This window comes from Amblyomma maculatum, chromosome 2 (assembly GCF_055883805.1).
Source record: "Amblyomma maculatum isolate TAMU_Amacu chromosome 2, ASM5588380v1, whole genome shotgun sequence".
Classification (NCBI taxonomy): domain Eukaryota; kingdom Metazoa; phylum Arthropoda; class Arachnida; order Ixodida; family Ixodidae; genus Amblyomma; species Amblyomma maculatum.
Window position 1 is genome coordinate 83,970,130 of NC_139345.1, and position 11,919 is coordinate 83,982,048.

The following is an 11,919-nucleotide window of genomic DNA, read 5'->3' on the forward strand; positions in this document are numbered from 1 at the left end:
GGCACGAGCGGCGCGCTGGTGCTGGACTCTGTAATCGGAACGACAAGCCGACTTTATTCTCTGGTCCTCGGCTACGTGTACCTTCACGGCTCCCTGTGACTTCAGTCGTGACACTGGTGGAGGTGCCATCGATGATCCCTTCTCCTGCGGACGATCCTACGCAGCCGCCTCACGTGACCACTCCTGTTCATCGTATATATACCAGCCGACGGCTCCGAGGCTTGCCCCCCGAGGCCTTCGCTCTTGACGAAGAGACCCTAGCTGTGGCAACGACACCGCCCGCCCGTACCATGACTGTCCCTTCCACCCCTTCGTCCTGTCTCATCCTTCAGACCTCACGTACCCCTAAACCATTCCACGGTGAGCAGTTTGAAGGCGCCGAGGACTGGCTAGCTCACTACGAAAGGGTCGCGACGTTTAACGGCTGGGACGACGCTGCGAAAATGCGGAACGTCTACTTCAGCCTTGAAGACGCTGCTCGGACATGGTTTGAGAACCGCGAGGCCACATTCTCTACGTGGCCGGCCTTCCGAAGCCAGCTCCTTGGTACGCCCGCCAACAGTGACCGCCGAGAGAATGCCGAGCGTGCCCTGACCTCTCGAGTTCAGCGTCAGAACGAAGGGGTCGCAGTGTACGTGAAGACGTCATGCGCCTTTGCCATCGCGCCGACCCGTCCATGAGTGAGGAGAAGGTGCGGCACCTGATGCACCGCGTCAAAGAACAGCTTTTTTCCGGCCTCGTGCGGAACCCGCCCACCACCGTCGCGGCGTTTCTGGCTGAAGCTGTGATCATGGAGAAACTGCTAGAGCAGCGATGCAGCCAGTATGCTCGGCCGCTGAATTCCGCTGTTGTTGTTGGCACGAGCGGCGCGCTGGTGCTGGACTCTGTGATCGGAACGACAAGCCGACTTTATTCTCTGGTCCTCGGCTACGTGTACCTTCACGGCTCCCTGTGACTTCAGTCGTGACAATATGAAACGACTTCTGCTCTGTTTAACCAATGCTTCCATTCCGAAGAAGAAGAAAGACATAGGTCCGAACAAAGACATGTGCCTTACCTTTCATACGAAGCACAGGAAAATCATAAAGATCTGCTTCTAACCGCCCTGCAATTCTTAGGTTTGTCTGTTTTGGTTGCATTGTTTGATTAGGCGCGAGGAAAAACGGTTCTAATACAAAGCCATGAGCTGGCATTAATTCAGGTAAGGTCACGGAACCCGGCTCTCAATTTATGTATCTTTTTAGAGGCAGTGTAAGTGTGGTGGCGTGCGTCTAAATGTCCCCAAATGATTCACAGGATTGCCATCCACAAGCGGCAGTTCTGGATTCCATGAACGCGCGCTCCAAAAATTTTTTTTCTGAATAATAAGCGTTACAGTGCACGACTTGCTCAAATGCGTTTTCTCTGTTTACATTACCTCCGCTAGCTGCCATGTGCTCTGACCACGTGCATGTTACAAGGTCGCCGAACCGCGGCAGAGTCGGAAAAAGATCGCAAAATGTTCTTTTATATTCCGGGATAGCGGCATGAATCATTTTACCGAACGGCGTAATCACGCATTGTCGAAATGCAGAGGCAAACGAGCTTACCCTGAAATTGCATCGGCAGCTGCTGCTTCTATGCTTCCTAAACTACATGAGATCACTGCACTCCGGCGGGCCGTGAAACGATCACGAATGCTGCACACCGGACGGTCGCCTAGGCGATGGATTTGTTGTGCCTACGTGAAGCTCCGGACGACAGTTCCACCTCTTTCCTCTTTCAGTCGTTCGCTCATTTCGGCGCTAAATAACCACCGAAGCTTCGCTCACACTCCCGCGAGTGTTTGTCACTGAAAATATCTGTAAGGTCAACAATTAAAGCTGTTGAAAGAAAATTATTTTATACGAATATGAGCACAAACTTACTTTTAAAATGAGGGTGGCTTTTAACCGATAGAGCGAGAATAAATCTCTTTTACTGCCATGCAGCGAAGTTACGGCGCCTCTTGTAGGGATATAACTCTTGTGAAGTTATCTGTGATCTAAATAAAGTGATCCAACTTTATTGGTGTCTACTTCTTGCCGTCCACCCAGAGTAACCAGATAGCGACAGAGCAGTGCGCTGCGCTCATCTATCTTCATAGTGCGCTTTCACTTGTGGATTGCACTACGCGATGTAGCGGTGAGCAACACTGCGCCCAATGCACGCTGGGGCCCCCAGCTCGTCGTACTAGTCTTTCGAACATCCGCTCATTTCTCGGTCAATATGAACACAACCCCAACATGAAACGACGTTGCATCAAACCATTGCTAACAAATAAGAAAAAAAAAATCTCGCTTTCAGCTGCGCGGGATGAACTCGAGGACTATGAGGAATCCATCTTATGCTTTCCCTTCGGCATTAAATTTTGAAACTGATGTCATAGGAACAACCACTTCTGCATTAAAACACCACAGCTCCTGGGTGCATAGCTCTCATTCTCTGATGCAACAACATGGTCGGTACTGTCTTCCAGGGACCAATAGTTCAGCCTGAGTCAAGCGCGTGAGTGTTTAGTAGGTACCAAAAGCAGAATATACATGTTCTGCGCATTAAATGTGTCTTCCATTGCGATAAGTTTATACGATCTCATCTTGTACATCATTCTGACCTTACTCTGTAGACAAGACGAAGGCAGTGAGGAGCGCTAATGCCTTCAGGAAATTGCGCAATTGCTTTTCTTTCTGATTTTTTTTCGTGCGATTCATAAATTTCAAAAATAAAAATGATATTTCACTACCGAGCCGTGGTCAGGGAGTCAAAACAACGATAATGAACAAGGGCCTCATAAGCCGAGTTTCGTCCCACAATCCACTCGTGGACGCAGTGTGGTTCTACCAGAGAAGAAAAAGAAGCAGGAGCGCCACCGGCAGCAGCGTCATCAGCCAGACAAGAGCTCCGATTGCGCCGAAAAAGGCAGTGACTATGCGAGGCTACGCAGCCATGATCATAGTCATGTCCGCCGCGTTGTTCTCCATCCTGTACATGGTGCCCCTGGTACGCACTGTGGCGCAGATGTGTTCGCTCGCCCTGATCGTCGTGGTCGTCTCTCACTACTCGGCAGTCTGGCTGCTCAAAGTCTTCACCTACAAGGTGGTCGCGCCCAAGGGCAAGATCGTCGTCATCACGCGCTGCGACAGCGGCTACGGGAACCGGCTCGCCATGGAGCTCATCCGACGAGGGTTCACGGTAAGCGGTCACGGTGTTCGAAGCTCTTAACCGGGGCGCCCACTATAAACTCGACTTTCGCCGACAGGGCGGCAGTGATGTTGCGGCTGTACTTAAGTAAATATGTGTAAAGCAAATGCAGAAAGGTGATTGCTGTTCACGAGGGCGAAGAATGCGCAGCAAATGCTCTGTAAGCATCGCATGACCTCTCTTCTCTACTCGCCAGCTGCACTTCCCCCGCATATTAAAGGCCCACTGTCCACCCTCTGGTCGAAAATATTTTCTTCCCCGGTGACTGTGCGACTTCGCCCCTAGAACGCAAGGCCGCAAAATGTTTTTGAAAAGAGTAACTAATAACGCAGTTACAGCCACCGCAATCACCCGATTCTATCATGCCTTTCTCCTTCCGTTCCCTCGCAAAGGTTTTTCACTCTCCTGCCTGAGGTCGTCTAGCCTCCGCAATGCAAATTCCCCTTCCTCCTCCGCGTTTGGCGGGAGGTGGGGCGTGGCTCTCCGCGAGCGCGAAAAAAAAAAAACGGTCGAGGGAGCACGCGCCGCTGGATTCAGTTTGGTAGTGGCGAGGGAAAAGCGCGCAGCGAGCGGTAGACACCCATCCTTCTCCCGTCAGACGGACCAATGGACATCGTTCGCGGTACGTACGTCATTGCTGTGGCCCGTCGGGCCAGCGCAGGAAACGGGGAAGCTGGCTTCCCAGAGGAGAGCATGAGAGAGCTTTGAATTGTATTTTCGATGCTTTGCGGCGCGCGTGTCACTGTAGCATTTTGCACAGACTATCTCCGGTACCTGATCGAAACACTGGGCTCCTTTGCTTAAAAGGGCCTTTCCTGGACAGTGGCCTTTTAAAAGGGCCTTCCCTGGACAGTGGCCCTTTAAGGCGAAACCTTTAATGCCTCATCGTTGTCGACAGAAGGTTGTCAGCAGAGGTGCCACGCTTTCGAGAGCGAGAGTTAAAAATAAATTAATAAACCTTGTCTCCATCGAGAATCGAACCCCCATCATTTAGATCCCCAGCCCAGCGCTTTACCAACTGCGCCACGCCTCGGATGTTTTTTTACTTTATTGCCTGGCTTTGGCACACAACATCACAGGAAAGGAAACTAAGGTCAAAACATGAAAAAAGACACACAAGGTAATGTACGTGAATGAATGTCATGATCAGCCAGTTAGAACGAAAGGAAGAAGATGGTTTGCACGGTATGAAGAAGAACTGAACAAGGGTAAATGGGGCACGCCTCAGTTCGCAGATGAGCCAACGTTTCGACAAGTGGACTTGTCGCCAGACGAAGACAAGTCCACTTGTCGAAACGTTGGCTCATCTGCTAACTGAGGCTAGCCCCATTTACCCTTGTTCAGTTCTTCATGATCAGCCAGTGTTAGACTGGCCTCGTTGCTTTAAAGCTCCCGCAGCGACAGCAAAAGCTCTACCCTTAACAGCCACTCGGGAGGTTCTGCAGCCACTTTTTGAATGGCAATAAACCACTGCATACTCTCTCGAAAATAAATTTGAGCATGTCTGGCATTCCTGTCACAGTGATAAGGCGCCATTCTGGAGCGCCATTCTGGAGCGCCATGTACAGTGGAGGCCCATAAGCATAATTACGTCACATTTTGGAACCCCATCCTCATTCTCTATGTTTAAATATCGAATGCCGTGCGAGTCTAGTGGAAACTCCTTCTTTGGGGTCCGTTGTAATACTTCCCAAAAGTATACCTCTTCCCAGCAATGTAAAAAAAAACATGATCTATTGCTACCGGCTGCTTACAGATTAAGCAATGTGCTCCCCACGGTAAAAAAAAATGCCCCTTCCCTCCAAGAACTTCTTTACTGGTAATGTTTCGATGTGTAATTTAAAAAAAGGTCTTAGCTCCTGACGGAAAATGCATTTTCTTTACTCTCTTTAATACATCTATTCCAGTGCCTCCACTGCATCCTGAAACGCTCTTCATAATTTCCTTTGTCTGCCGTGAGGATGATAGCGGGATTCCGCGAGTGATAGATGCTGCGCCTTTCCTTTCCTGTAAACTAATTATAGGACACCGGTGAGCTTTGGGGCCTTCAATGAAATGCTGGTTGTGTTCGACAAGGGGCTCGCGATGTACCTTCATGACAGGCCATGACGTCACTAGGTGATTCGTGCATATACGAAAGGAGTTTCTCCGCAGCGGTGCACATCGGGAGTCCTATGGCTCTCTTGATATAAAATCGGGTGGGAGAATCTAACTTTTCATCCGCTATAAGATTTAGGAAGGGTGTGGCGTAGCACACTGCTGCGGAGCGAAGACCCCCGCTCGGCAGCAACAAGCCGTCCGGCAGGAGGCGAGGCTGCGAAGAGACACAATCTCTTTGTTAGCCTTTAGTCGCGGGGGATCCAGCCCCCGTCCCCTAGGCCTGCGTGTCGGGGGTTTGGAGTAAGGAGCCTCCATTTATGGCGGACAAAAAATTGTTATCCATCCATCCATGCATATACGAAGCTGACTCCGCCGAGCGTCCGATCCAGCGTCTGTGCGACGCCTTCCATTTGCCGCTTCCTCGAAAGCCGCCATACAGCAAGCAGAAGCAGACCCAGATGTCTAGGAGGCGTTAGTACAGCAGGCATCAGCGACATTTGAAATTGATTTACAGGATAGAAAAGGTGCAGTGTCTGTCACAATTCTCCACGGACACATGTACCACGCCGTAAAGGAAGGGAGGAAGGTGGGAGTGAAAGAAGAGAGGGAGATAGAGGTGCCATAGTGGACGGCTACGATCCACCGCGCTATAATGGCTATTGCCTCTTCGCACTTTAGGGGGGGGGGGGGGGGGGTGCATCTTGCTTCTCAAGAATTAGAGATAGGTACATTGCAGCAAACTCTGGTATCCTTCCCGTATATGCTACTAAAGCCACCGTTTCTCAAGAATCAGAGATAGGTACATTGCAACAAACTCTGGTATCCTTCCCGTATATGCTACTAAAGCCACCGTTTCTCAAGAATCAGAGATAGGTACATTACAACAAACTCTGGTATTCTTCCCGTATATGCTACTAAAGCCACCGTTTCTCAAGAATCAGAGATAGGTACATTGCAACAAACTCTGGTATCCTTCCCGTATATGCTACTAAAGCCACCGTTTCTCAAGAATCAGAGATAGGTACATTGCAAAAAATATCTGGTATCCTTCCCGTATACGTTACTAAAGCCACCGTTTCTCAAGAATCAGAGATAGGTACATTGCAAAAAACTCTGGTATCCTTCCCGTATATGCTACTAAAGCCACCGTTTCGGGCTCGCCGAGTGTAAGTGCCTTCTCTGACACAGCGTTACACTTCGCATCGGTCCGCGCAGGTGGTTGCCGGTTGCGTGAGCGAGCAGAGCCCCGGCGCCAGGCAGCTCAAGCAACATGGTTCGGGCAACATCCACGTGATGGAGACGGACGTGACGCAGGCCGAGTCACTGGCCGAGTTCGAGAACCGCGTGCGATCGCTGTGCAAGCACGAGTCTCACCTGTGGGCCGTCATCATCAACCTGAGCGTGGTGTCCCTTGGAGAGCTGGAGTGGTACGACGACGAGGACATGCGGTGGACCTACGAGGTCAGGTTAGATAGATTACAGAAAGCGTTTTTCGGTTCCCGCCATCGGTACGACATGGTGTAGCTCTAGAAAGAAATTATTAAATTTGTGGTGGCAATGTGTCTGTCATGCTTTAAAGAAAGCGAGGCTGCCGTTACCGAAGCCTTGCTTGCGACTGATTAATTTGCCCAGTTGTAACAGAGTCTGTGATATTCCAATATTCCTACTACAGAAATCTGGTCAATAGAGCTGGAGAACACAATGTCCAGAGCCAGGCAAACCATGAAACACACACTTACATACATTATATATATATATATATATATATATATATATATATATATATATATATATATATATATATATATATATGCAACTGAATGTAAAATCTCACAGTGAACAAAAGCACGTTGTTTCTCCCCATAAAGCGCGACTCAAAAACAATTGTTTCCTTGGAAGCAGACCAAGAATTCTGGTATTGTTTAAATTTAAATATATTTCTTTATATTGGGCTATATTTGGACTTAACGTGATTAAAGATTGGTGCAACTGCAATCATCTTTTCCGCTTCTTATTGCTTAAAATCGAAACGCTCAAGCATACTAGAATAACTGAAAAACAAGATAACTGTAAGGTCAGAGATATCGTTCAGTGTGCTTCATGTGTAGAGCTGATCCCGTGAGTCTTGCGCGCTGACATTATTGTACATCCGTTAGTCTGGTCTCAATGTGTTGTTTTATAGAACGTATACTCGCTAGTAGAATACATAGTCTGACTTTTTTCGCTGTTAGTTTTGGTCTAGCCATCATGTCTTAATCTGTTGCGCTTGTGCTTCAAGTAGCATCTCTTATACCTAGGGGTTGGGCTTTTGTGGTTCTAGTTTTTTTCAGTCCAAGCCCAGCTAAATATAACGCAATCGGCCACAGGAATATACAATGTCGACAAGAGCCCAGCACTTGGAGAGACCTCTGAGCTGATACACATTATCTGGGACTGCCTCGAGCACCTCGAAGGATCTTCATATGTAGAAACCAGGCATGCACAATGGAAGGAGGTTGGCTCAAACGGGTCTTCCCCGTGAGCGAGAGTCTGAGAGCCTGCGTCGACGCTGGTTTTCCAGATTTGAGCAAATCACCCGACCAAAATTTCAAAGTACTAGAAAGATTTCTCTCTCTCTCTCTCTCTCTCTCTCTCTCTCTCTCTCTCTCTCTCTCTCTCTCTCTCTCTCTCTCTCTCTCTCTCTCTCTCTCTCTCTCTCCTTTAATTAGGCGGACGTTTAATAGTTAAAATAGTTAAAGGCTTTTAGGTTTCGTTGTCAGCGCGCCGTGAGTGACCTTGGCTCCAGATGCAAGCGGGAACACTGGGCAAACACGAAGCCGAACCTAAGCCAACATACACAACTTAGTCATACACAATTCATGTTCCCGCTTCGCGGGAACATGAGTTGTGTATGACTAGCGTGACACTTGATGCGTGGGTGTTAAAAGGATGGCATGTTCTAACTGAACCCGACTAATTTCATAGCCAGAAATTGGGGGTGATAGCCCCGCCATGGTGGCACAGTGGTTAGGTTGCTAGACAACTGTGTCCTAGGATGCGGGATCGAATCCCGGCCTCGGCGGCCGCTTTTCGGTGGAGGCGAAGGGCAAGGCACCTGCGTGCTGTGCGCGACGTCAGTCCACGTTAAAGAACCCCGGGTGGTATAAATTTCCGGAGCCCTCCACTACGGCGTCTTCATGGCCTGAGTCGCTCTTGGACGTTAAAACCTACAACCCAACCAACCAATCAACCAAATAAAGGGTGATTGCTATGCATAGAAGCAGAGATACAGAGCGACATAACCAATGTGACCTGCCATGACTCATAGTCATGGGAGCCATCATACCGGTACTGACGCCACGTAATATGCCAGCAATATCACGCACTTCATGCTTGCCCTAAAGTCGAAAAATGAAGAGATAAATTTTGTTTTTTGTTTTTATCTGTGTCCTTGTTTCAGGAGATATTTTCGTCTTCCGAAGAACAATTGTCTGCGAAAAAAAAAGGGTTGTCAATGCAACTTTTTCTAATGACATACGCAACATTGACGCTCGCTAGCAGTACATCCCCCTGCATGACTCCTTAGCAGGGAGAGCACAGACACGTAGGCCTCGAAAAGTATGCACAGCGTCCTACGAGTGGTAAGTGAAGCGACAGGTGGCTCGGAAGGGCCTAATTGCAAGCGCGGTTTCTTATACATCTCGTGAAGATCAAAGGGGTGCATTTGCATCATTTCATTGTGGCTGCGACAGTGCACAAGAAAAATCACAATTTGGTTCGCGTGCAACATGCAGGTGAATGTGATATGCGTCGCTCGCGTGGCCAGGGTGTTCTTGCCCCTGCTACGCGAGTCTCCCTACTGCGGACGGCGCTTCGTCATTGTGAACAGCGTGTGGAGTCACATAGCCATGCCCGGCACGGGTCCCTACTGCATGAGCAAGTATGCCGTACGCTGCTTTACCGAGGTTCTGCGCCGGGAAGTGCTCAAGTTCGGCATCTACGTGGTAGGCATCGAGCCGAACCTCTACCGGCTCCCGCAGACCGAGCCCAGCTCACTGCTCAAGTCCTACAAGTACATGTGGGACAAGCTTCCCGACGAGACCAAGGACATTTACTCTCGGGTAAGCCTTTATAACTATCGACCACGTTTTAAAAATACCGCATGGAGTACACGGGAATAAGTTACTGCGGCACAGTTTCTTTTCTTTTTTTTCTGTTATAACAGACATTTTAGCCTGCGACAAGGACGTTTGAAGTGATCTGAATGAGTGTAGAGCTGAAGCCCTTCAAATAAACCATAAGGTATCTTCGTTATGGCGGACTAAAATATTACCTAGCAGTAAATTTTCCCTCATCGCGAAGCATACCGTAGATGTCAGTGCAGCGAAGATCAGAGCAATACGTAGACCACAGATTTGTGTTCTGGTACTATCTACGTAACGTCGTTCGGACTAAGTTACTCATGTGAGTTCGCACTAAATTGCCCCCGTTTCCGCTAATATATATATATATATATATATATATATATATATATATATATATATATATATATATACACGAATTAAAGTGAATACAGGCTCAGCAGATTTGACAACTTCTAATGACGACACTTAGGTGCCAACTTTCTTTTATGAAGCTTGTCGCAATGAGTCTTAATGAGTCTAACAAGAAGAAAAAAAAAAAGCTTGACCTTTGTACGCTATTGCAGTCGTCTCAGCTAGCACCCGGTACTGCATGTCTTACCGCTCACCAATCAATGAGCTCCTATTTAATTCTTTTATGTAACGGTAAGTATGATTCACCTTTCACAATACTACAGAGGTGATATCGCGTCGAAATTAACCAAAGACAAAAGACAGTAATATTGTTAAACATGGCTACATCACACATCTCAAAGGTGCAGTTACTGGCAGCGCTTATAAAAGGCAGTTGTGGGTGGATGGCGGAGATAGTCCTATGTGGCACAGTGGATTTTCAGAACTTATTTGCGAACCAAAAATACTTCAATGTACAATTATCAGAAAAAAAAAAAATGTTTGCCTAATAACCCCCCCCCCCCCTTTCCCAATTATTTACGTCCCCCCACTCGGAGAAAAAGGGAATCACGTCCTGCAGTCAAGCCTTTATCCGAACGTCGAATTCCTATAATAGGTTTTATGTTTGATGGAGGCATGATTATAAATTATATGCTTGAATTATAGCTTTATAAACGCTTCCATTCTCAGTGCGTATACCAGCACGTTACAAAAAAGGCGTTTACTCTTCAAACAAGCTAGACGGAAAAAAAACAAAAAGCATTCAAATATTTTTCAGTTTCAGTTTTCAGTTTATTCCAGTCGTTTACAATGGCTGAGGAGAAAGGGGAAAAAGTCTCGCACGCGGCTTGATAAAGCTCCAATCTCCTGCAGTGGTTCATTTAATTTTCTGAACTTTGGTGTTTGGCATGTGGCAATCGAGAATTTTTTGAGCGGTCTTCTCGCACGCAGAGCTACGGCGACGAGATGGAGGCCAATATCCGGAAGATAATAACGAAAGAACCGGACCCCGTCGTCCTGGACGTGGCGAAAAAAATGCTCGACTCTGTGCAGACGACGCATCCCAGCAAGCTTTACCAGCCCGACCAGCTCAGCCGGAAAGTTCTGTACGCTGGATTCCGCATGCTGCCTGACGAGATCACGGACTTTTGGCTCACGGAAGTCTCCGGATTGATGAAAGCTTAACTGACTAGAACGAAGATATACCTCGTGTCGCTGCTACCCGCAGCGAACAAACTAAACTTCGTAAAAGTTGCACAGCATTTAAGCAACGTGTAATTCATATAACTTGAATGCAACATATAAACGACCAGCACGAAAGATGCAGACTATATAGCTGGCAATAAAAATGTTGACTGCTCGTAACATGTACCTGAACATATAAAGAGTCTTTCTTTGTGGTTGTCTCCTGCAAAAAAAAAAAAAAAAAATCTTCCTTTTCTAACGCAGTAAACAAGATGGCCCTGATATGTCTTCCGTTATATTTACCTCCAACTTAGCTGAAGACAGTGTAGTTTTGTTATACGACTGCTTGTAATTGCGGAGGTCTCACCTTCGGTGCCATCAGCACCATTTCCACACAGCCTGGAACTACAGTAGTTCGGTGCCTCCGTGGATGCTACTCCGTGCGCACGGTAAGTGATCAGAGTAGACTTTCGATCAGTACATAAGCATCTTTCTCCGAAGGGTATGGCTCGAGTCTAGAAATGCTGGTCTGTGCACCTCCTGTGCAACTATGAGTGGCTTCTAAAGAAAAAAAAAAAGTATGTATGTACTCGTTCTCAACAAATCTATACAATACAAAGAACGCTAGAAGTGTCAGCTCGCTGTCATGTTGAAGACAATTATATATTCGCACCTCTCCCCTTTTCACATCGTCACCTGCCGTGACCCGGCCTCTTTCATGCGCTATTCACCGTTCAGGTTAGCACGCCACATAACCATATAGTTGAGGTCGACCACCATCAACCTCTGAGAAACAGTGGTTTCAAACTAACTCCAATCAGGGTGAACGTTATTTTGAGCGCAACAAGCATGCGGTACGGTCATTCTTAGGTCTGTGTAAAGTCGTCCTGAATTCACTGCA

General features: G+C 47.7%; 1 protein-coding gene across 1 annotated transcript; it reads left to right on the forward strand.

The window, feature by feature from the left end:
- The first annotated feature begins 2,668 nt into the window (after positions 1 to 2,668).
- On the forward strand, positions 2,669 to 11,255 carry LOC146199165 (short-chain dehydrogenase/reductase family 9C member 7-like). Its single transcript, XM_084594618.1, has 4 exons — positions 2,669 to 3,210; positions 6,535 to 6,780; positions 9,093 to 9,419; positions 10,785 to 11,255. The coding sequence occupies exons 1-4, from the start codon at positions 2,794 to 2,796 to the stop codon at positions 11,016 to 11,018; spliced, it is 1,224 nt and encodes a 407-aa protein (XP_084450744.1). The 5' UTR covers positions 2,669 to 2,793; the 3' UTR covers positions 11,019 to 11,255.
- The last annotated feature ends 664 nt before the right edge of the window (positions 11,256 to 11,919 follow it).

What these genes read in the sequence shown, in the direction of transcription:
- LOC146199165 (XM_084594618.1), top strand. Translation starts at nt 2,794, where the DNA reads ATGAACAAGGGCCTCATAAGCCGAGTTTCGTCCCACAATCCACTCGTG. An exon ending in TCATCCGACGAGGGTTCACG is followed by an intron (nt 3,211 to 6,534) that starts GTAAGCGGTCAC and finishes CGGTCCGCGCAG; the next exon opens with GTGGTTGCCGGTTGCGTGAG. An exon ending in CCAAGGACATTTACTCTCGG is followed by an intron (nt 9,420 to 10,784) that starts GTAAGCCTTTAT and finishes TCTCGCACGCAG; the next exon opens with AGCTACGGCGACGAGATGGA.